This window comes from Oncorhynchus clarkii, chromosome 21 (genome assembly GCF_045791955.1).
Source record: "Oncorhynchus clarkii lewisi isolate Uvic-CL-2024 chromosome 21, UVic_Ocla_1.0, whole genome shotgun sequence".
Lineage (NCBI taxonomy): Eukaryota > Metazoa > Chordata > Actinopteri > Salmoniformes > Salmonidae > Oncorhynchus > Oncorhynchus clarkii.
Genome location: NC_092167.1, coordinates 12,768,291 through 12,795,108, shown reverse-complemented (window position 1 = coordinate 12,795,108; position 26,818 = coordinate 12,768,291). Strand labels below are relative to the sequence as shown.

General features: G+C 39.7%; 1 protein-coding gene across 1 annotated transcript; it reads right to left on the bottom strand.

Moving 5' to 3' along the window:
* Positions 1–17,938: 17,938 nt before the first annotated feature.
* Positions 17,939–26,258, bottom strand: LOC139378567 (fibroblast growth factor 4B-like). The gene is made up of 3 exons (XM_071120853.1): positions 25,446–26,258; positions 24,833–24,936; positions 17,939–22,399 (listed from the first exon to the last, which is right to left on the bottom strand). The coding sequence occupies exons 1-3, from the start codon at positions 25,783–25,785 to the stop codon at positions 22,220–22,222; spliced, it is 624 nt and encodes a 207-aa protein (XP_070976954.1). The 5' UTR covers positions 25,786–26,258; the 3' UTR covers positions 17,939–22,219.
* Positions 26,259–26,818: the final 560 nt, after the last annotated feature.

Sequence of the window (26,818 nt, the reverse complement as noted above, 5' to 3'; positions counted from 1 at the left end):
TTAGCCTACGCAGCATTCGCAGATGTGGGTCTTTCTCTCGGCGGAAGGAAGGGGGTGCATTTCCACCTGCATGTTTGTCTAAAGGTATTGGTCACCAAATAACGTAGTAGTTTCATTGAGCAATGACTGTACAAAAGTGACATCGTATTTTTTTCCCAAACATCAGCACTTTCATAATCATGATCCTTGCACTAATCTTTAAATCGCATATGTCATCACAGTGTGTGCAATATAACCCTCTGTCCAGTAAGCATATTATAATAGACATAGATATTTTTTATAGATATAGAAACATATTAATAATTGCACATTGAAATACTGACTTTAGATAAGTCTATGGATAATCTATACAAACAATTCCCAAGGTTTCCTGTCCCTAATTTATACAACCTATTCCCAACACCTTTCCAATGTTTTGAAAACTGAATTCTATGATAGTAATCGAACATTATGGTACAATCTGTTCAAATTAAATGATAAGACAACATCTTAGATTTAGATAAATATTAGACCATTTAAGAACACAGATCTAATGTAGTGCTGTATTTCTATCTAGTATTTTCTATTTCATTATAAAAACATAAATCCATGCCTGAATATGACTAATTAAGCTCCAAATTAACATTACACTGTGTGCATAGTTTATGATGACTGGGGGAGCTAGACTTACCCCAGTCTATAGTCCAATAAAACACCTTGTGTAGAATCAACAGTGCCGCTTCTTGTTTAGCTTACTTCCTACACGCATTGCACAATTGTCCTGTCTTCCTTTTGATTCCTACACATCTGTCATGGAACCACTTCACCATGCAGTCCTAGTTTGTGCAGCAGGTGATCTTGCCGAACAGATGTCTATTGCAGGAACAGATTGCTGCTGCCCCATCCTCCTGTTCATTCAATACCATTTGCAACGTCCTTTTCTGGAAATCTGGAATCAGGTGATGTTCAACAAAAAGCTTGGGTTCTGATACGCCATCCCATCTGGTTTGCGCTTAGTGGGACTGTCATTTGTTTTTTCAACAGGACAATGACCCAAAATACACCTCCAGGCTGTGTAAGGGCTATTTGACCAAAGAGAGTGATGGAGTGCTGCATCAGCCCTCAACCCAATTGAGATGGTTTGGGATGAGTTGGACAGTAGAGTGAAGGAAAAGCAGCCAACAAGTGCTCAGCATATGTGGGAACTCCTTTAACACTGATGGAAAACATTCCTCATGAAGCTTGTAGAGAGAATGCCAAGAGTGTGCAAAGCTGTCATCAAGGCAAAGAGTGGCTACTTTGAAGAATCTCAAATATATTTAGATTTGTTTAACACTTTTTTAGTTACTACATGATTCCATGTGTTATTTTATAGTTTTGATGTGTTCACTATTATTCTACAATGTAGAAAATAGTACAAATAAAGAAAACCCTTGAATGAGTAGGTGTGTCCACAATTTTGACTGGTACTGTATGTCCATTGGAGGCAAGTCATTGTATATCTGGGGACACTTGATCTTGAGGACCATATACCCATGGCAGTCGTCCAGGAAATCCCATCAGGTGAATCGGCTAGGAAGGGTAGGGCATTGTAAACAACAAGGCCTGAGGGTTTCATGTGAAAGTTGATGTGCTGGTCTGTCATCTGTCGACAGCATTCCTTTCTTGTAGCTTCCTCATGCTCAATGTCCCATTTCACTACGGGCACATGGGAAATGCTAACAGTGTCATACTACATGACAGCTGACTCACTGTTATAGTGAATGACGTTGTGCATATTATTGACCTTGTGCAACAGTCACCCTGTTGAAGGGTAGGGAGTAGGGACTTTCCTTGGGGGAATAACTTTCAACTTTTGTGACTTGGGCCAACCAGTGTGGGACTGGTGGGCAATGTTCCCTCTAAGCTGTGCACAGAAGAAATATCAGCCTGCGCAAAGAAGCAAGAGATTAAACTTCAACGCATTTTCAATACATTTTTAGAGCAGAGCAGCTGATATTTCTTATGCAAATAGACCATTGCCATTTATGGATCTGTGCTGTTCACTTTGAACTGGATTGTGTTCCCATCATGAGTGGTCTAGATACGCTTGTTTTGAGAACAAAACATGTAGCCATGTGTGCACATTTGTTCAGGTTGTTTGCTAGTAATTTAGTTATTAGCCCAGTTAAAGCTAATTTCTAGTCATCAATGGGGACGTGGTTGCTTCCTACAAAAGCACAAAACCTATGCATTTCTAGCTATCTTTGAAAAGTGAATCAGGTAAAGCGCTTTTTTCTATCTTAAAGGGACAGTGTTATATTTTGAGACAGGCTTGAATAAGCTAAGTAGCCAATAGGTAGAGGGTAGCATAATTTGTCTGATTCTCTATAATAATGATATGGGAATAAATCTGCATTTTATTTTGTAAAGTGGTTTCTTGCATCAAACACATTTTCAATCACTTCCTTGTCTGAAGGACAAGTGGATAAACAGGTTAATGTCAAGCCCTGCATGTTTTTTTCTCTCCAAAAGTCTCATGGAATGTAGGCCTACATTGAACACCACACATTGGCTGCTACTGTTGGCTTAATGATAGAACAGCTATTTCCATGTTAAAATGTTATGGGATGCATTTTCTCCATTGTTTTTAATGGTAGGCCACTCTTGTAGGCCTACATTATGATAAAATAGCCACAGTAGTCTACTTGACCACGGTTAAAACTGTAACTTAAAGTGGCTACAGCCTCAGTGTTCACAGTAAACATGCGCCAGAAGTTGCACAGAATTTTCACAGTTTTCAAGTTTGCGTTCAGCAGACCTGAAATTTGCTCGGTGCCCAAAGTCTTTTGAGGGAACATTGCCATTAGGTGTAGTTCATATTCTGACTCAGAGACTGTTACGAGAATTTTCAATCCCAATGATGATAACTAAACAATTATTTAAACTTTGACCAATCCCAGGTTTGTAAAACCCTGGGTTTAATAATAATTCGGCAAAGACTCAGCTTATGCAAAAGGTTGGTTCTTCATTCACGAGAACGTTCTAAAGTAAAAAAATGACAATTTTATAACTTCCACCCCCCTACCTACTTACACGCACACAAACACACAAACAGTAGGTGGGATGTATCTTTCCCCACAGTCCTCATTCCTCGTTTATCACTACCGGGCTGGCAGTTCCATCCTCCCGAGATTAGAGGGACCTCGACAGGCCTCCCTTTCCTGTCATAAGTTTTTTAGAGTTCCAACCAGGTCAGGTCATCCTCTGTATTTTCTTAGTCACACACACACATTTCTCTCCCTTACTTGTCTCGACCAAACCTTATTGGACTTAACTTCTCTAGGATAAGGGGCAGCATTTGGAATTTTGGATGAAAAGCATGCCCATATTCAACTGCCTGCTACTCATCCCCAGAAGATAAGATATGCATATTATTAGTAGATTCGGATAGAAAACACTCTGAAGTTTCTAAAACTGTTTGAATGATATCTGTGAGTATAACAGAACTCATATGGCAGGCAAAAACCTGAGAAAAAATCCAACCAGGAAGTGGGAAATCTGAGGTTTGTAGTTTTTCAACTCATGCCCAATTGGAGATGCAGTGGGATATTGGTAATGTTGCACTTCCTAAGGCTTCCACTAGATGTCAACAGTCTTTAGAACCTTGTTTGAAGCTTCTACTGTGAAGGAGGGGGAAATGAGGACTCTTGGAGTCAGTGGTCTGGCAGAGTTCCACGAGCTCGTGATGCTCGTTCACGTGTGGGCGAGCTCTGTTCCATTGCATTTCTGAAGACAAAGGAATTCTCCGGTTGGAACATTATTGAAGATTTATGATAAAACCATCCAAAAGATTGATTCTATACTTCGTTTGACATGTTTCTACGAACTGTAATATAACTTTTCGTCTGAACTTTCGCATGTACTTGCCGGTGCGTCAAGATTTTGGGTTGTGTACTAAATGAGCGAACAACAAGGAAGTATTTGGACATAAATTAGGGACTTTATCGAACAAATCAAACATTTATTGTGGAACTGGGATTCCTGGGAGTGTATTCTGATGAAGAGCATCAAAGGTAAGTGAATATTTATAATGCTATTTCTGACTTCTGTTGACTGCATAATATGGAGGATATATTTTTGGCCTGTTTGGGCTCTAAGCGCCATACTCAGATTATTGCATGGTTTGCTTTTTCGGTAAAGCTTTTTTGAAATCTGACACAGTGGTTGCATTAAGGAGAAGTTTATCTAAAGTTCCATGCATAACACTTGTATTTTCATCAACATTTATGATGAGTATTTCTGTAAATTGATGTGGCTCTCTGCAAAATCCCTGGATGTTTTGGAACTACTGAATGTAACGCACCAATGTAAATTCAGATTGTTTTATATAAATATGAACTTTATCAAACAAAACATACATGTATTGTGTAACATGAAGTCCTATGAGTGTCATCTGATGAAGATCATCAAAGGTTAGTGATTATTTTATCTCTATTTGTGCTTTTTGTGACTCCTCTCTTTGGCTGGAAAAATGGCTATGTTTTTCTGTGACTTGGCTCTGACCTAACATAATCGTTTGGTTTGCTTTCGCTGTAAAGCCTTTTTGAAATCAGACACTGTGTCTGGATTAACAAGAAGTTTATCTTTAAAATGGTGTAAAATACTTGTATGCTTGAGGAATTTTAATTATGAGATTTCTGTTGTTTTGAATTTGACGCCCTGCACTTTCACTGGCTGTTGTTGAGGTGGGACGCTACCGTCCCGAATATCCCTGTCACGCCCTGACCTTAGTATTCTTTGTTTTCTTTATTATTTTGGTTAGGTCAGGGTGTGACATGGGTGATATGTGTGTTTTTGTCTCATCTAGGGTGTTTGTACTGTCTAGTTTTTTTATTTATTTATGGGGTTGTTTCCATCTAGGTGTTTATGTAGGTCTATGGTTGCCTAGATTGGTTCTCAATTAGAGGCAGGTGTTTTCCGTTGTCTCTGATTGGGAACCATATTTAGGCAGCCATATTCTTTGGGTATTTTGTGGGTGATTGTTTCCTGTGTCAGTGTTTGTGCCACACAGGACTGTTTCGTTTCCATTTCACTTTGTTATTTTGTATTTGTGTCATGTTCAATCTTTTCTATTAAAACATGGACACTTACCACGCTGCGTATTGGTCCGATCCTTGCTACACCTCTTCAGACGAAGAGGAGGAAATCTGTTACAATCCCAGAGAGGTTAAACAATTTCCTCGGAAACAAATAACTTCACAGGGATTGGGTTGGCCAGATTGAAGTACTCGGTCAACCCACCTCGGTTCACTTTAACTCCCGATGAGCACCAGTGTTATAGATACAAGAAGGGCACCAAGAACTTAGGTGATTTTAATGGCTGTGAGGCAATCGTTAATGTGACTGACTTAGGTTTGGAAGTACAGGAGAAAATTCTTAATTGCACAGCAACTATAACTGATGTATGGTGGGCTTGTACCAGCAAAGGATGCATACGACAGACACTACCAAAAGGGTGGTTAGGAACGTGCGCCCCGGTGTTATTGGTCCAACCAGTTTGAGTTAGTCATCAGAGGCCAGTTATAGGAGGCTAAAGTAGGCACAGGAGGAGTTTTGACCAGGATGGGAGTAGCCTTGTCTAGATGGATACTATTGGCATCCCCAGGGAAGTTCCAGATGAATACATAGCTATGAATCAAATTAGGTGAAGGCTTTACCACTACGTTCTTTTGGTGATTGACAATAAATAAAAATGTGGATTGGACTAATTACATCTATTATAATCAACAGAGATTCATGAATGAAACCAGGGATGCAGTAAAGGGGTTCTCTGACCAATTATCTGCCACCTCCCCCATGACCTGGTAAAATAGACTGACTCTCGATATGTTATTGTCAGAAAAGGGTGGGGTATGTAGAATGATAGGCGTTCATTGCTGTACGTTTATTTTTAATAACACAGCTCCAGATGGATCAGTGACCAAGGCCCTGGCCGGTTTAACCACATTAGCTCATGAGTTAGCAGAGAACTCTGGGGTGGATACTGGGTGGTTCGATAGAATGTTTGGAAAATGGAAAAATTTTGTAATTACCGTATTGTTGGCTGCTTTCACCTGTATGAGTGTGTTGGTGTTGTGTGGATGCTGTTTGATCCCATGTGTGAGAGGTTTAATCACCAGGACTCTAGAGAGATCGATGACGCAACAAATGATGAGGTATGGACCGATTCCAAGCTCCGACCAGTGGGATGACAACTTCATGCCTCCAGGCCTAGTAGATGGCTCTGTTTCTTTCAACCACGAGGAGCCCATGTTGGATGAGACTATCTTCAATGTTTAGACAGACTGTTCATTTAATGAAGATTATAATGAAAATCCTAAAAAGAAGAGTTATAATTGGATATAGGTCTAGAACAGTCATTGATGAGTATCTGATGTAAATACATGTATTGGTTTTGTTTGCTTTTGTGTAACATTTATGATTCCATATGGCGGTTGACGTATCAGTGTGTAATATTTAGTCAAAGGGTGGATTGATAAGTGAATGTATATGTTTAAGGTAATCCCTAAAGAATTCCACCCTGAAACATAACTATTAGATTATGTAAATGTATAATAAATAATTAGACAAACGTAACTATTAGTAATTAGTTATTAATAATATGCATATATGCCCAGTTTACTCTGGGCACCTTTTTATCCAAGCTACTCAATACTGCCCCCCAGTCCCAAAGAAGTTAATGTTTAGCTTAGATCCGACATCTTGACCTTCTTTGACTCCTTATTCTGTAAGTCACTCATCCTTGATGGTCAGTATTTTATATTGTTTGTCTATTGTTTACTTCTTATCAATGACAACAGCGTCACATAATTAGTACCGGAAGGTGGTGGATCTGGATTTATCCGAAAGATTACCAAGACTATGATGCAGCTCAGAGTCCCTAATTTTCCCAAAAACCGCCAACCCTCTCCTGCCCTTAGTTGGTCTGCTAGGTACCACCCCATACTCACACTTCTAGGAGCACACACAGTGATGAATGGTCGGGATAGGGAATCTTCGTTAAGGAGGCAACCCCCGGACCCTGTTGGTACTCGGTTCTTCTCCTAACTCTGTGTGTGATCAGCAGTGCTTGTATGTGTTCCTACCTCTTTGCAGTGGGTAACGTAGACCCAAGTGACTCTCTCAGCTATTCTAATGGAAAAGGCGGTGGTTAACAGAACCTGGTATGGACCTTCCCAATGGGGCTGCTTCCAGTCTTTTTCCCTCAGGGACTGGATCCACACCCAGTCTCCTGGTTGGATTGAGTGAATCACCTTCTCCTGTAATTCACACAATAACAACAGCTAACTCCTAAGGGAAAATAAAACCTAGCTAGGTAATTTATAAAAAATACTACTACGGGTCAAAAGATAAAATACAATTTCAAATAACATAATCAGATCGAAATCACTACTCTGAAACATGAAAAATTATTGTACCCTTATGGTCATAGGAAGATAGACTTAAGGAAGCCTACCCTTAGTCAAAGGCTATGCCCTTTCCTTCTTCTCATTGGTTCAAATTACAAATATGTCTAAGAACTTTAAACTCCATCATAATTATGAATTACACAAATTACCTTAAAATCAGTATTAAAAATGACCTTAAATTCATTATTCAAATGGCTTTCCAATGAGGCTGATCAAACCACAAAGGAAAGTCATGACAGAGGTCATAGGTCACACTAACCCTTCAAAGAAGTGTTTCTTACTATATTAGACAAATTAAAGGAAAACTGTCAAACATTTTCTACATATTGTATCCCAGGTTCCCAGAACATTCCTTTATCAAAAGAAATCACGTGTTTTATTAAAACTCTGAAAATAAAATGGAAATCTCCTTTAAGATATCGTGGCACTAAGACAAATGGAAATCTCACTAAACCCAAAGGAAATGGAACACACCAATTCAAACATAGTATTTAAAAAATATCAACAAATAGTTATACACCATTTGTTGTGTGTGGGTATTTGCAAACCCTAGGTTAAAAACAAACAAAACCTAATGCACTAAGACAAATGGAAATCTCACTAAACACAAAGGAAATAGAACACACCAATCCAAACATAGTATTTAAAAAATATCAACAAATAGTTATACACTATTTGTTGTGTGTGGGTATTTGCAAACCCTAGGTTAAAAACAAACAAAACCTAATAATAATGATGATTCCACTGTACACCCTCAAATCATTAGTGTTAAACTTCCTCAATGTTTATATGTACTTAATTGAACATGCTCTACCCTTAGATACAATTATCCTGGGGAGAAAGAATCCTGTTGTTTAACAAATCTCAAACCTTTAAAAAGTTGGTGCTGTCTCATCAGCGTAAGAGTCAAAACTAACTTTTTTCCCCCCACTCATGGCTACAATGTTTGCATGCCCCAAAGATCAATACTTTTCAGCTGCCATACCCTGCCATTAGACACACACAACTGTAATTAATGTGCACTGTCCCTGTAAAAATACAAATAAACTCAAACTGCAATCCACTTTAATCTCTCTGGGATTGTTCGGGACGCTAGCGTCCCACCTCCCCAACAGCCAGTGAAAGTGCAGGGCGCCAAATTCAAAACAACAGAAATCTCATAATTAAAATTCCTCAAACATAGAAGCATTTTACACCAATTTAAAAATTCACTTCTCATTAATCCAACTACAGTGTCCAATTTCAAAAAGGCTTTTCGGCGAAAGCAAAACATATCATTGTGTTAGGTCAGCAACTAGTCACAGAAAGCATTCAGCCATTTTCCAACCAAAGAGAGGTGTCACAAAAAGCAGAAATATAGATAAAATTAATCACTAACCTTTGACGATCTTCATCAGATGACACTCCTAGGACTCAATGTTACACAATGCATGTATGTTTTGTTCTATCAAGTTCATATTTATATCCAAAACCCTCAGTTTACATTGGCGCCATGTTCAGAAATGCCTCCAAAACATCTGGAGAAATTGCAGAGAGCCAAATCAAATAACAGAAATACTCATCATAAACTAACTTTGTACACGTTTTACAGAGAATTAAAGATAAACTTGTTCTTAATGCAACCGCTGTGTCAGATTTCAAAAAAGCTTTACGGCAAAAGCACAATATTCAATAATCTGAGCACAGTGTTCAAGCCACAAAAGCAAGCCATACAGTTACCCGCCAAGTTGTGGAGTCAACAAAAGTCATAAATAGCATTATAAATCTTCACTTCCACAAGAAATGTTTGTTTTGTTCGATTACGTCCATATTTATATCCAAATATCTCAGTTTTGTTCGCTCGTTTGGTTCACAATTCCAAAGGCACAATGCACAAATGCAAATTCCAGACGAAAAGTCAAAAGAGTTCCATTACAGTTTGTAGAAACATGTCAAACGATGTTTACAATCAATCCTTAGGGTATTTTTATAATAAATCTTCAGTAATATTCCAAACGGACAATAGCGTATTCATTACAGAGGAAAAAGAAAGCATGGCGGGCCCGCGTGACCGCGCAGTAAACAACTGATTGGCCACAGCCTAGTCCAATTGTTGAAACAGCTCTTATTCGACCCTCTTCCACAATAGAAGCCTCAAACAACTTTCTAAAGAATGTTGACATCTGCTGGAAGCCTTGGGAAGTGCAATCTGGCCTCGTAGACACAGCATATTGGATAGGCAGACATTTAAATGAAACTACAAACCTCAGATTTCCCACTTCCTGGTTGGATTTGTCTCAGGTTTTCGCCTGCCATATGAGTTGTGTTATACTCACAGACATCATTCAAACAGTTTTAGAAACTTCAGAGTGTTTTCTATCCAATACTACTAATAATATGCATATATTCGCATCTGGGACAGAGCAGCAGGCAGTTTACTCTGGGCACCTTATTCAGGCACCTTATTCATCCAAGCTACTCAATACTGCCCCCCTGTCACCAAGAAGTTAATGACCGGACATTGTTCCACGTAATGGAAACAGATTATAATGTTAGTATACATTAACTTCCTTCTCAAATTCACTGGTGTTACCTAAACAATAACACCAAGAAACAATAATCAGAAACTATCACAAAACTTTTACGATTCAACTATTCAGACCTGAATCCCTTACAGCCAAATATAGCCCAGCAAGCACAACTAGCTCACCTATTCTTACCAGTAGGCAAAAATATAACCCCTACTCAAACAACGTTCTGCCTTACCTCTATCGTAAGATTAAAACCAAACTTCACAACTTTCCCTTCTCTTTCAGCTTTCCACTTATGAAATGTCCAAGACTTTAAAAATAACATGTAAAGCGCCACATTCATAAAATACATCAGTCAATCCATAAGAATAAAAAACACATTTCGGTGGGCACAACTCCATTGCAATTACCTCTCCACTATTATTAGAATTCATTAGATTTAGGTAACTGTCTCTTCTTTGATTCAGTTATTTAAATATGACTCCTATTCTCCATATGTTATTCCAGCAGACCATTTAGGCAACAGACAACGTATTACATCAAAATCGCCTCGCTATTATTTTGAATGAATTAGTCTTTCAATTTAACCTAAACAAGCTAATAAAACATTCAGTTTATATCTTAAACAAACACTAACGACCGTATCTTTCTAGGCAAAATATACAAATAGTTGATTTACAATCAGAAACCCAGATTATAGCCCATTGGTGCATAGACCAGGATACGAACCCGAGGCTCCCAAATGGCAGGTGAGAATTCTACCACTGAATCACCAAATCTATTGAAATGACGAAGACTCCACATAAATAACCCTATCTATAGTTGCAAAATCAGGCACGTACTACCGAGACAATTCCCAGAAAATAGCCCTAATTTAATGGTCCAAGCGTTACTCCGGCGATGATTCTCATTACTCTCGCTCTCGTTGTCTCTCTCTTTCTCTCCCGATTGTCGCACCTGTCCTTCCCCTTACCTCTGCAGTTTCGGTGGTTGTGTCCTACTCGGTCACAATGTTTACAGGGAGCCTTACACTCCCGGGCGAAATGTCCTGTCTTATCGCAATTGAAACAATTTCTATCGTCTGATCCTGTCCATTTTTCCCCTTCTCTCTTAGGTCCCTTTCCCTTAAAGCCTCATTTATGCTTATCTACAATTACCCCGATAGTTACTATTAGATAAATCAAATCAAATCAAATTTTATTTGTCACATACACATGGTTAGCAGATGTTAATGCGAGTGTAGCGAAATGCTTGTGCTTCTAGTTCCGACAATGCAGTAATAACCAACAAGTAATCTAACTAACAATTCCAAAACTACTGTCTTGTACACAGTGTGAGGGGATAAAGAATATGTACATAAGGATATATGAATGAGTGATGGTACAGAGCAGCATAGGCAGATACAGTAGATTGTATCGAGTACAGTATATACATATGAGATGAGTATGTAAACAAAGTGGCATAGTTAAAGTGGCTAGTGATACATTTATTACATAAGGATACAGTCGATGATATAGAGTACAGTATATACGTATGCCTATGAGATGAATAATGTAGGGTAAGTAACATTATATAAGGTAGCATTGTTTAAAGTGGCTAGTGATATATTTACATCATTTCCCATCAATTCCCATTATTAAAGTGGCTGGAGTTGAGTCAGTGTCAGTGTGTTGGCAGCAGCCACTCAATGTTAGTGGTGGCTGTTTAACAGTCTGATAGCCTTGAGATAGAAGCTGTTTTTCAGTCTCTCGGTCCCAGCTTTGATGCACCTGTACTGACCTCGCCTTCTGGATGATAGCGGGGTGAACAGGCAGTGGCTTGGGTGGTTGATGTCCTTGATGATCTTTATGGCCTTCCTGTGACATCGGGTGGTGTAGGTGTCCTGGAGGGCAGGTAGTTTGCCCCCGGTGATGCGTTGTGCAGACCTCACTACCCTCTGGAGGGCCTTACGGTTGAGGGCGGAGCAGTTGCCGTACCAGGCGGTGATACAGCCCGCCAGGATGCTCTCGATTGTGCATCTGTAGAAGTTTGTGAGTGCTTTTGGTGACAAGCCGAATTTCTTCAGCCTCCTGAGGTTGAAGAGGCGCTGCTGCGCCTTCTTCACAATGCTGTCTGTGTGAGTGGACCAATTCAGTTTGTCTGTGATGTGTATGCCGAGGAACTTAAAACTTGCTACCCTCTCCACTACTGTTCCATCGATGTGGATAGGGGGGTGTTCCCTCTGCTGTTTCCTGAAGTCCACAATCATCTCCTTAGTTTTGTTGACGTTGAGTGTGAGGTTATTTTCCTGAGATACTGACCTCCTTTCCGTTCTTTCGTTTCTAACTTCGTCACGCTCTCTATCTCCTCAGAATTGAGGAATAATTACTATTGTGACTTTTGATTATTAGGTCTCACATGCATATCATTTTTCCCCTGCTGATATCCTTCTTGAAACTTTCTCTCTCTCTTTCTCTACACTTCTTTTCTGGGCTTCAGACAGCCACACCCTAGCGGTGTCAAGCCCTTCCGCCTGTTGCTTCTCTGTCCGGTCCCCACATACCTTATGTATCTGTTTGATCATTAATTCTAGTTTTTCTATATTTAAACGTCCATCAAATTCGTACTTCTTTCTCCATTTCGGGCCAAAATAAATGTTTATTTTATCTCTGGCCTCCATAAATCTCTCATCTCCGGTAAATTCCGGAATCACCTTAGAGGATTTAGCACCCATGTTTATTTAATTACTATTGTTGTTATTCTGGAAAATCTATGTGTGTGCTTTTACTTTCTATGATTATAAATACCTCCCGTTAATTTCCTCTAGGATCTTAGAATAATAATTTTCATGACTTTTGATAAACTATTAGGTCTCACATGTATACAACCACAGAACTCTTACGTTCAATAAGCTATTTCCCAGGGGTTGTAAGGTCCTGGTTAATAGCCTATTTTACCGTTATTTCTTATGACTTTTGACTGGTTAATAAATATATCTATCTTAGACGCAAGTAATTATCTTCTTATCTGTGTTGAAAACTGTCTATGTGTCTGCTTTTTATTTTCTCACTCAATTACTATAGTTATTTCCCAATGTGTATTCTCTCTATGTGTCTGTACCTCCTTTCATGGAATAATCAGACCTCTTTTGCGCCCCTCCGGTAGATCTTGACTATCCCCACCAGAACTCTTACGTTCGCCAGAACTCTTACGTTCGCCAGAACTCTTACGTTCGCCAGAATTCTTACGTTCACCAGAACTCTTACGTTTGCAGCCTATATATATATTTTGACTAGGTTTCCTCTTAGGTCTCAATATTAGCTAGTTTAAATCGGCAGTGGCTACAGATGCCTAGGGTTATTACAGACCTCCCTCCCAGAACTCTTAGGTTTGATTTGGATCTATGTCCAATTCCTGCCTTCCATTTGCACAGAATACTTGGTTCCCTTTAAAACATTTTTCTCCACTCAAAATTCTAAAGACAGATCATCAGACATAAACCCCTTTGGATATTTCAGCATCTAACACCCAGAGTACATTAAAATCCTTTACATCATTTAATCATACAGATATTATCCCCTGAATCCGTAAATAAAGAGCACTGACCTAACTTTTTTGCAGCTGAGGTTTCAATGTTGGTTGGATCTCGTCACCGTTTCTGTCGTATACCAGTTTGCCACCGGTCTGTAAAGAACCCTCCGAATGGGGCCAGGTCTTTAATTTACAGATATTTCATCCGCCCGTGCATGATTTCAGTGTCTCCATGGACCGACAGAAGCAGGCATTGAGATCCGGCTCGAAGGACCAAGCTGTCACAAGAATTTTCAATCCCAATGATGATAACTAAACAATTATTTAAGCTTTGTAAGACCCCGGGTTTAATAATAATTAGGCAAAGACTCAGCTTATGCAAAAGGTTGGTTCTTTATTCACGAGAATGTTCTAAAGTCAAAAAATGCAAAGACGTGTCATTTTATAACTTCCACCCCCCTACCTACTTACACGCACACACAGACACACAAACAGTAGGTGGGATGTATCTTTCCCCACAGTTCTCATTCCTCGTTTATCACTACCAGGCTGGCAGTTCCATCCTCCTGAGATTAGAGGGACCTTGACAGGACTCCCTTTCCTGTCGTAAGTTTTTTAGAGTTCCAACCAGGTCAGGTCATGTATAATAGTTTAATTGTCCTCTGTATTTTCTTAGTCACACACACACACATTTCTCTCCCTTACTTGTCTTGACCAAACCTTAATGGACTTAAGTTTATCACTCTATTTATTCATTATACGTGTTACATAATTTAATAATTAAGTTTCAGGGTGGATTTCTTTAGTCATTACCTTAACTTCTTGACGCACCCATCCCGTTAGCGGGATCATTTTCATCAACACCCGCTGAATTGCAGCGCACCAAATTCAAATTAAATTACTAAAAATATTTAATTTTAATGAAATCACAAGTGCAATATAGCAAAACACAGTTTAGCTTGTTGTTAATCAACCTGGCGTGTCAGATTTCAATACAGCTTTTCGGCGAAAGCATAACAAGCGTTTATGTAAGAACATCTCTCTCAGTAGACAAAATATTACAAACACCTAGCAGCCAAGTAGATTGGTCACGAAAGTCAGAAAAGCAATAGATTAAATCGCTTACCTTTGATGATCTTCAGACGTTTGCACAGTTACACAATAAATGTTCCTTTTGTTCCATGAAGATTATTTTTATATCCAAAATACCTCCATTTGTTTGGCGCATTATGCTCAGAAATCCACAGGCTCGAGCGGTCACGACATCGCAGATGAAAATTCCAAATAGTATCCGTAATGTCCACAGAAACATGTCAAACGTTTTTTATAATCAAGTGCTAGCTCTGCCACTAGAGATCCTGGTTCGAGTCCAGGCTCTGTCGCAGCTGGCCGTGACTGGGAGACCCATGGCAATGCACACTGACACAGTTGACAGGTGTACGGTGTTTCCTCTGACACATTGGTGCGGATTGCTTCCGGGTTAAGTGGGCAGTGCGGCTTGACCTTTGCCTCTCCCATGTCTATATGGGAGTTGCAGAGATGGGACAAGACTGTAACTACCAATTGGATACCATGAAAAGGGGGTAAAATATATAAATGCAATTTCATGAGTTACATATGAGGAAATCATACATTTAAATAAATTAATTGGATTTCACATGACTGGGACTACAGATATGCATCTGTTGGTCACAGGATCTCATCACAGTATTTTTGTGCATTCAAATTGCCATCGATTAAATGGAATTGTATATTTTTGTTCAGTGTGCATAGATACAGACACATTACAGAGATATAGATGCAAAATGCTCAATCTCTGGATGAGTATGAGGGGGGAGTTTAAGTACAATTCTTACAAGCTTGTTTGGCTGGTAGCTTGTTCTTTAGATGTTTGGGGCTGCTGGTGAACCATGATGTGCAGAAATAATCGAAGTGACACTTGACTAGCACACTTGCCAGAGTCTTTAGGGTGTCTATAGCTTGGTTTCCATCCGGTTGGTAACAGATTTTCATGTGAATATTCTAAAATACTTGAATAGTTTCCTGTAGGAGAAATTGCCTCCGGACCACATGAGAGGGGAGATTTTAATTTACAATTTAACCTTTGATGAATATAATGGACATCCATATGCAATCAGATCCAACCTGGCGTAGCCAGCGCCATCAATAAATGAGGGATGTTGGCCATATGAGCCACATTTACGTGTCCTTAAAAAACAGCCCAAAACAAATGACAAAAACACAGAGATTAGAACACTAAATATATCAGGGCATTGCATGCAAAGTCCTATAAGCATGCAAGTTAGACATTGAAGTAGTCAATGATAGAGAATATGGTGAATTGACTTCTAATTTAATTTTGTTTGACTGTAGCCGGCGTCAAATTCTATTACTGCATGGTCGGAACTAGAAGCACAAGCGTTTCTCTACACTCGCATTAACATCATGTGTATGTGACCAATAAAAATGTATTTTATTTGATTTGGTTGAGCCAACTTTATGCCAACTGGTGTGATTGCTAACCTTTCCAACAGTCTCACACAGTTTCAAGTTTTAATGTAGAATACACAAGTACAGTGAAATACCTTTCTTGCAAGCTCTAAACATAAGCAAAATAACACATGAAAATATTAGATTGCTGAATGTGGGACTTATTGTAATTTATATAATTACAAAGTCCCCACGTTGTAAATTACTGTCACTATCAAGTCAATTCAGATGATTCAGAAACAAAACAGAGTACGCCTTTTTCTCCAACCAGAACTGCATTTGCTTGCTATTGTGACATCATGGGGATCTCAAGAATACAGTTTTTCATCTTTAAGTACTAAAATATGTATCTAAAATATAATAAAATAAATACATAGAACAATTTTAATAATATCTGGTTAACCACATCTGGTTTTCTGGGGAAATGGAAGCTATATCCCATCAAAGGCCAACTCAGAATTCCTCTTTAACAGTTAAGCATCCATATAAATACTAGAAATAACACTAAATTAATAGATTTAAATAAATAAATACTTTCTTTCAACTTTATTGGGATTGGCTTTGTTGCTTGCTTTTGCTGGCCAGCACCTATCACCAACCTGTCCTTTCTATGTGTTCTGATACCCTGTAGGGTGTAGGCCTGCCATTCATTCCCGTTTTAAATTCAATGTCTCACTGCAAGAAAATGGCCTATAACATGTAGGCATACTGGCATATCCAACATTGTAGCAGGCCTAATTTTATATGGAATATGTTTAAGTTTCATCACCATAATCTGTCCTTGTACTCTTAGACTGGTCTACTCAAGAAAGCCATTGGTCAACTGCAAAACAGAAGGAATGCTGCAGCACGGGTACTGACCAAGACCAGACGGAGAGCACACATCACACTGGTTTTAAGGTCTCTGCATTGGCTGCCTGTGAGTTTAAGAATTCATTTTAAGATGATTCTATTGGTTTTTAAATCTATCCACGATTGTGCACCTCAATACATTAGACATGCTTTTATGTTAGGTCCCTCAGGTCCAATGGCACTGGCCTTTTAACTATCCCAAAGCCAAGGACCAAGAAGCATGGAGAGGCATTCCAGACAACCTGAGGGGTGGTAAAACTGTGGACATATTTAAAAGAGATCTTAAAACACATCTTTTTAGCTTTGCTTTTCCTTAGGGTCCTTTTTTGTTGTTCAGTTTGTGTCATTCTTTAGTTTTTTAAAATCTTATCTTATGCTGTATTTCTATCTAACGTTTTCTATTTCATTATAAAAACATAAATCCATGCGTGAATATGACTAATTAAGCTCCAAATTAACATTACACTGTGTGTATATGTGATGATGAGTGGCCCCCTTAAATAAAGTATGGTTGTTGGTGCCGACTGTCCATCACAAACAATTCCACCATTACAGAGTTTGACCAGCAGAGGGAACCACAAGGTAATTTATGTCGCAATATGGTGGGCTTCTAGTGTGGGACCAAATAGAAACTAACATAACTATCTTATTTCATATATGTAGCCTATTGCCCTTTCAAATTAATTTTATTATTCTGTTTCTATGTTTTATGTACTTGGTCTTGTTAAGCACCTGACTAAATGAAATCCCCCTGGTGGGACAATAAAGTTGATCTAATCTAATCTTCAGACATGATGATTTCATGTTAGACACTTTTCCAAGCAAGAACAACTGCAGATGTGCCTTTGTTATTGGTGCTTCAACATAAGAAGTGTCAACATTCTATAAGGGGGTTCAGGGGTCACATTTTGCAGAGCAGTGCCCCTGAACCTTAAAATAGTAGATCACCTTAAGTATTGCAATAGGCTGCAGAGGGCACAGTGCACTGGTCAGTGTGCATTACACACTATATGTTTGGTAATTCACTCATCTTTGTGAGTGAGGTGTAGGAGGAAATCAAGTTGTGTACAAGTGTACATGATTCTCTGTCACATTTAACAAACCCATACAGCCACGGGCTCAATAAGAAACCAAGAAAACAACAAGTATAAAACAAACGTTTATTGGTATCTCAGGAATACAGTAGAATGCTGTGCACAGCACATACGTACAAAAATAAAAGGAAAAACATTTTCAATATATTAGTTTTCTTACGTAGCCTCATCAGTTTTTCAGAAATAAATGATTGCAGAAGTCTACTATTTTACAATCGTCACAACAAATTAAAACTAAGGCAGAAGGTGAGGTATATGTTAACAGAGAGAAGGGGCATAGGTGGAAGCTCACTCCCCTTAGTGCAGGGGTACAAAACCAAGAGAAAGAAAGTTTTCCCGAAACACACAAGGGAAACACATGCAGACACACTCCCAATCAAGCATGATAACAGGATGCCTTCTCTGCTGAAGTTCATTGACACATTTCACAAATCATTTTCAAAAAGAACTAGAATTTATTGTGGTCGTATGTTTTGGTCAAGTCTGATAGGAAACAGAATATGAACCTGTAATCTTTAGGCTTCCAGCTTTTAGTTGCCTCACTATCCCGTTACCATGCTCAGACATAGGAAAGACACCATTTTATAAGCTACTTTGAAGATGGCAAACCTTCACTTTCCACAAACAGCACTACTTTCAATATTTTCAAGATCTCTGATAAGGTGCACCTTTGACATCTTGTTGACTTTGAGGGAGGGTGTGCAAGACTCACTCTCACACACACACACACACACACACACACACACACACACACACACACACACACACACACACACACACACACACACACACACACACTTCACACCCTGGTATGTTGACATGAGGATTAAGCTGTTCAAATGAACTCACATTGAACTTATTAAAAAGATATTTGACTCACTTTTATCAGAACAATGTATCTGATGAATTTTTCCATTTACCAATGTCAATAACTATCCCAGAATGTTTTCATGTAATACCACATGCAGTCACAACGGCAATACGTCTTAAGTCTGATCTCTGAGGCCACTCTTTAACTAATAGACAAACAATAGGATTTACTTCCAGTACATATATTCTCATTACAACAAGTAAGGAAAAGGAGATTTGATCCAGGCCACTATACCATGTGACAGATTCATTGTATGCCCATAACAATCCAGCCTAAAAAAAGTAAATTCCTGTTGCACACCACTAGTAAGTGTACAGGTAGGTGCTGCCCTTTAGAGAAAGCTTCCATCACTCCTGAAAATAACATCAACGGACTCTTGTAAACTGTGGAAATTGTTTAACATTTATGCTGCAATATGAAACTCCCTTGCAATACTCCAATGTGCCACTAAAATCTTTAAATAACCGTTCCAAGACCTCTCGGTTAATATTGCGAAAGTGTAAGGGAAGGGTTGTTTTAGATAGGATTGGAAGCTCTTGTCCACAGTCTTTTGACATCAGAGCCTTGGTTCTCAGGCAGAGCCAGGTGATTCCTGAAGAGCAGTTGGTTGGTTGACGTCACAGTGGCCCACAAGGCCTGCTGTAGAGACAGAGAACTGGGAGGATAGAGACTTGCAGTGACTTTGCTCTTTGTCTCAAGTACTGCATCAAGTCTGCAGAGGTCCCCTCCCTGGAAGTTTTCGGATGTAGGCTACGCACAAGTGTGTGAGGGAAGGGGTGTGAGAGGAACAAAAAATGAAATCTGCATTCACATTAATGCAGGGTAGACGCATCAAACCAAGTGTTTGAACTTCGGCAAGAGAAATTAAAGACGTAACTCAAATAACTGTAGATCTCAGACACATGCATTCTCAGCCAGGCAATCAGATATGAAAAGTGACAATGACAGTTATTTTTTTTTAAAGCTACAGTCTATTATTTGAAAAACAAAATGCTGTCTAGCCACTAGTTTTTATAGTTTTAACCTATTTTTAACCCACAGTGTTTGTTTACAATTACATTGTTCACAAACAGTGGAATAAACCAAGCTTATATTTTGGGTTCTGATGGGGTAAGACTGTTTAACTAAGGTCATGAGGCATTTCTAAGTTATATTCTTTAAGAATAAATGGCTATAAAGGCTCATTACATTACACTTAAAGACCAAAAATGGATGCACCAATCACAGACTGTAGCTTTAAAGCCGCGCATATAAGAGCAATTAAGGACAAGATGGAAGTCTTGGAGGCCACTGATGGTCTTTCTATGGAGACCATTCAAATAGTGCATAAAGAATTCCATAAATAAATAATCAACCCAGCACAGCCCTGTATGTCCCTTTAAAACCAATCAACTAGCTTTACATCAAATTCATTGCAAATGAATCAAATAGAGAGATAACACTATCAAATAGAGACAAACATTGATTTGATGGGAGTGGGGGGAAAGGGGGGGGGTGACTCAAATAGCAGACCCCCCTGGACACAGAGTCAGGGTCAACACTGGTCCATGCCTCTGACTGTGAACTAAAAAAAGGACTAAAGCAGGAGAAGAAGCTCCTGGGTTACTGCTGGAATCCCAAGGTCCCTCCAGCCCCATGGGTTTTCACAGGGGTATCTGACGACCGGGGTGGTACTGGTTAAAGGGGAGTATGTGGGGAGCAGCCAGTCCTCCTGGATGAGACACATTCTTGCAGGGGATTCAACAAACAGCGACAGCAGGCCACATCCCATAAGTCTTTTCTAGGTTAAAATAGTCCTGCTCCTCCTCGGCTCCACCAAAGAGAACATTCCCAGAGGGTGACTTGGGGTGGGCAGAGTGAGAAGCCTCAGTTTTCAAGTAACCAGCAGCAGAGGAAAGAACACTATTAACTATGAGGCACTGCACTGTCCTTCAGTCCAGTGCTGCACAATGACTCCAGGAACTGAGCCTCCCGTACTTACATTTAAAACCATCAAACTACCGCTTCCAACAACTTTCTGCCACTGCAGTGCTGCTGCAGAGCACACTGATCTGGGAGTGGTCTATGGGATTTCACCAAACACACTTAAACAACTAAATAAATAATCATGTATGGGAACGATTCTCAACAACAAAAAAGACATCAGGCACCATCATGGATGGTCACTGTGCAACCTGAACTACGCAACTTGTTCCTGGTTCTTTTTTCTGATTCACATTTGTCAATATTTACATCATTTTTCATTGGTTTAATAGACATCTTTATGTATGGCGATGCACAAAAGCTTGCAATTTTACATTTCACACACTCACCCAAAGCCAAACGCTAAAGCTTTTGGGCATTTCAGCAGTGTCCCAGTTTGTGAGCAGATACATGTTTTATTGTGCGTTCTTATGCCAGCCCCTTTTTCAGTTCATTTCAAGCCATGATGCAAATGAGCTCTGAGACAAAGGAGGTTTGAATCCAGTCTGTAACACATAACTGCCCCACCATGTTTAAATGACCTTGTGGAGAGACTAGAGTCTCACATGGCGGTTAAACTTCTACTGTGGGGGGGCAACTGAGTTTCTCTATCTCCCCACACTCATGGAAGTTCTCCTCTAGTCTTCTCTCTGTGTACCAGAGTGTATATTACTTAATCAATCTAATTACAGAAAAAGAAAATAAACCAGAGATAGACCTGCCCCCCCCCCCCCCCCCCCTGAGGCCCTCCTCGGAGTGTCAGCCCTATTTCTGACTACAGCGGGTGTCTCTTACATGCAAGTTTAAGAGGGCCACAAGTGGGAACACCAAGGCACCTTCACATCGTTCAGCAAGGGAAGTGCATTTAAGTAGTCTCGTTCTCAATCCCCCTTTTTGCTAAAAAACAGCAATCTTGAACACAGGGGAGTGAACCAGCAAGTGCTCAAAGGTCTCAGAGAAAGGATAGACTAAACAGGTATTACTTTGAGCATACAGTAACTCCATGCATCTCTTTATCCAGTCAAGTGGTTCTTTGAGGTAATAAAAAGTATCCATTTCACTCCTAAAAGCTAAGGATATTAGTCATCCACCCCAAAGACAGGGTGAAGCTGCCCCAGTATCTGTGAGTTAGAGAACGCCCAGGAAGCTCCGATTCAAGCTCCCATTTGACAGCTATGCAAGCGTTATAATGTCAAAATCTGTTTGTTATGGAGTTTGGCTAAGCAATTATCTTGATTTACTCCCGTTACGACCGGTATGTACTTCCAGAAAAGGTACTTCCAGATACACTCCTCAATTGATAATGATAAGCAGCAAATAATGGCATATACATAAGTTCTAATACAAAGGTAGCTATCCAAATATACATATATAAAGATAATAAATACTTGTGTAGTTTTTTGCAGTCATTTTGTAATGGTATATATTTATATTGTATAATTCTATATTACCTTGGAGAACCTCCACATGTGCAAATTAGTGAGTTATTGCCAGCTTTGATCATGATAATCGGGGGAGGAAGTGTGTGACAGTCATGGCGGTGGTGGCCTTGTTGCCTCTCTTTGCGCGGCCATGTTTGCTGAGGGCGATGTAGGAGCCCTTGTAAACCGAAGACTCATAGGCATTGTAGTTGTTTGGCAGCAAGGTCTCCTTGAACTTGCACTCATCCCGGAAGAATTTCTAAAAATGGCAAATGGAGAGACAAGGTCAACAAAAAGCTTTTAGCATAAAAACATTTGGAAAAAAATGCCTGGAATTTCAGCTTGTTACGGTGGGATGGAGTTTTTGGCCCACAGCATGACATCATAATTTGATCTGGTTATTCTGACCAATGACTGGTCATCTTTTATTTGCATATGTATCCTCCTACTGTGAAGGGGTAAGCGGGTTAGGCTCTATAGTCTAGACGATTCTATCCACCTATCGGGGTTGTGTATGTAAATATATGTACATTTCTATCAACCCGCATACATGATCAGACATAATTTCAATGGCAAAAAGAAGTGCAGTGAAATAAATTACAAAAATACATTTGAAGTTATTTTCCATGAAATAGACATACAGTGATGATTAAAAATGTTAATTAAAAAGACTGCATGCTGGCTTTAAATTACCACTTCAAACTTCTAAAACCACATGCTCTAAATTTCTGTTGTAACGCAGTCATTCATATTCAATAATTTCCAAGTTCTATAGTAATCATTTTTTAGATAATTTTTCATGATTCAAGTATTGGGTTTTCTGCCAATCTAACATAAACATACAGACAATAAACAATTTCAAAAGTAATTCAAATACAGAGGAAACAGAGGACTGGACTAAACATGGTTAAAAAGAGTTCTGACACTCCTTGTTCATCAACGTCACGATGAATCATTGCCTGCTGATTTACAGTGTCTTGTCAAGCTGAACACATTAAATACATTTCAGCAAATTGTAGATCTCCTCCACGGCAATAGATTTGGATGTTTACTGCAGCTAAACACTACTCTGTTCAGTCCCAGTTTATCAACCCAGAGGCCCAACATCGCGAGACTTCCGAAAACACTTGAGAAGTCAATGAGGGAAGTGAAAAAAATTCTTCCTTAGTTGTTAATTTTCTCGAAATCTAAAGGCACAACCTAGATTGACACTTACATGTTTTAATTTTCGTCAAAAACAACTTTATATCAAAAAGTGATTAGTGATTAGTGGCCTGCACATGCGCAGTTCGGCGCCAAACGACCATTGTACCGATGACGCGTTTCTGCGCATGAGTTTAGCTAGCCAACGTTGCCATGACATCACCTACAAGCGAGATAGGGGATTTCTATTGGAGATGCAGTTTCTACATACTGTACAACTTAAAATAATAGCCAGAGCGGTTTATTTGCTTCAGTCACCAAACGCAACTGGCGCTTACATTATAACACTTGCAGATCTGTTTAATGGGAGTTTGAATTGGAGGCTTCCATTTGAGCAAGGCATCTATTGCTCAAAAACATGTTGAAAAGACTACCACACTTTGTGACCAGTATGACCAGTATAAACATTTTAATAACACATGCACTGCAGATCAGACTTGCAATGACTAGGCTCCCTATCACACACCGCAATTTCAGCTTCAGCATCATTCGCTCACTCTTTGTATCCACTGTAATTGAGGCGACCATGTCAAACCACACTGCAGTCTCATCCATGGCAATAATGTTGCTCTCCTGTACCTTATTGCGCAATCTTTACCATATGCACTGAAGTTCACGTGTAAACAATGCATTTAGACCCATCGTTTATTCGAAACAGGCGTTTATTTGCTGAAATGTGTGACAATGCCCGGCTATTAAAAGGAACAGGCGGCTATTTGAGACTGCATTTTATTGAAGTTTTATTGTATCTTCATACTAAAACATATTTGACTGCAAGCCAAAAGCAGGGTGCAGTTTTATAGGCTAAAATGTCAGAGCCAAATGTTTGCCAATTCAGACCAATTTACAGCAGTACGCCAACACTTAGACGTGCAATATGGTGCAATATTTTAATTCAACATTGGGCCATAAAATCAAATCTTAAATCTTAAATCTTAATATAATCAATGCTAAAGCACCTTCTCTTTAGATTAGTATTCCTACCTTGAACATTGATTGATTCCTTCAATAAATAGCTTCAGACATTCAACTCTCAGAAAAGCAATCAGATGATTGATAGAATATTAGGCTAGCGAGTTCAATAGGCATCGTTTATATCGTCTTATTCAACAGATCATATTTCAATAAGCATTACATTTTTGTTATCCTTTACAAACACCCTTTCCATTATGCTTTCCATTATGCTACACAAGCTACAGAAAGACCATGCTGAAACAAGTTATAACCTGGGAAATTGGAAATTATGAATAATTTACAATGGAATCATTCCGTGCCTCAAGAACGCTCCCATCAGTGAGGTAATATTTGATTCACAGAGAACAAAATAATGCAAAGGGTCTACTTAACAAAACAAATTCTTAAAAATATATAATTGGTAATACCATATGAACAAAGAAGTTAGCTAATCTCAAACACATTGCGTTTTTCTCCATCTTTCTTAGAAATAGCATGCCCAGCAAAAGAGGGAAATACAATTGCGCACACCTACCGTTCCATACAACCTTCCTCTGCTGTTCATTGCGACAAACAGCTCACTTCTCACCCCATACATACTTATCACTCCTCTCTCCACCGTAGAGATCTCTATTAGACCTAGTCAAACAAAGCATGGTGTTATACAGAGGAACCTTGTCAAATTGACAGTCTATCAATGCGTTTGACTATGGGGTAACAAAGACGTGCATGATGCAGCGGTGGGTGTAACCTTGTAGGTGGCTACTCTGCATGCATCGTCTTTGTTCTGTATCATTTGGGGAGCAATGCTGTTCATTTCCTATTGCCCAAATGAATATCTATCATAACTGCACTTTCTGGCGTGCATGGCAATCCTTTTCTGGGCCACAGAAGGAGCCAGTGTAAAAATAAGTTGGCGTCTATATTGGTCCAAGCATTCATGTCATGTTTTGGCCTGGGAAGATATTTAGCACTGAATGATACAAGGTTTTTTAATAGATTTGTCTTTGCTTTGAGAGACATTCAATGTTGCCGAACCCAATGATTAAATATCATGCAAGACCGACAAGGAGCTCTCAAGTCGCCTTTACTTGGGACCGCTCATATTATACGTTCTCTATGGAATTACATTTCAGGATGCGACTCACTGTACTGGTTCTCATTATGTACACCGTTTATCCTGCCGTCAGGGAGGATCTGCAGGTGAAATCCAATGCCCACGTTGCAGTAAAGTCGCCGCACTCTCTTGATGCCCATCAAATAGTCACTCTCCCAGTTCATGTCCGATTTCGTCCCAGAGATTCCCAGAACAGAGCGGGAAAAGAGGGTCTCCCACCTTTGCTCCAATAAAGTTGCATTAGTCCTGCTTGGAATCGGATATGATGACACAATCCCCAATAGAGACCCCAAGAGAACAATTGCAGTCAACGTCGAGTGCGTGCTGGCCTCGTTGCACATACCGATGAAGAACCTTTGCGCAATAGCCATCCAGTTTACCTTCGGGGCACGTGGTCAAAGTTAATGGCCCTACAAATACCTGTCTTCTTGTTTTTCTTCCTTCGGCATGGTGGTAAAGGCTTATTTTTGCAAGGCAGATAAGGTCTTCTGGCATGAAATGACAGCCCGAAAGAGGAGTAGAAAAGGGAGAGAGCGTGACAGAGCTTGAGGTGGTGGTGATGATCATCTTTTGCAGCTCCGCGCCTCTCTCGATAGGCAACGCTGGCGCCTCTCTCGATTGGCAACGCTGGCTGTGGAGAATACCACTCACCAAAAACCTATGTCACCTTGCCAGGCACTCGTATCCTTATATGACATCACTCTGACTTCATTGCTGCCCGTCAAAGTGAGGGAGGGGAGAGAGAGAGGAAGAAAAAGTTGCAACCCAGCAAGTGTATGCAGCAAGCGCTGAGCTGCAAGTCTGATGAGAGTATGTATGTGCAGCCGCTGTCACCTCACATGTGAGATGGGGCAGGGGGAGAGGAGTTTCATTGGGTAGAGTTGAGCAATCATGGGATGCGATGGGGTACTTTGACCGAGCCCAAATTGGGACGCTGGTCATATGTCTGACAGGCTGCTTCCTTATTTAGAATGAAGGTGTAAAAACAGTCCAGTAGTCACCGGAGAGCAATGGCAATCCTGTCCGCCACTTCCTTCGCTGTTTGTTCAGGAAGTTTACACAACAACACATTTCGGAATTCCTGGAAAGATTTCTGTGTATTATAGAGAGAATGCACAAATTAAAAAAGGAAAACCAATATAAACATGTCACAGGAATGTGAGTGATCTTTCCGTCTACGGGTTCCTTTACCCCCCAACCTTCAGGAAAACGCGGCGTTATTGTCTGCCTTGAACAGACTACATATATACGCATACGCCGCGGGGAATGCCTATACGTCAGAGAGTACCATGATACGTGGTTCCCCAGGTGCTTAGGGTGCCAAGGAGCACAAGTCAAGTCATACCTTGGCAACCACAAAGAGGGGCGCTGTTGCTGATACACAAACAACAGTTATATGAAATC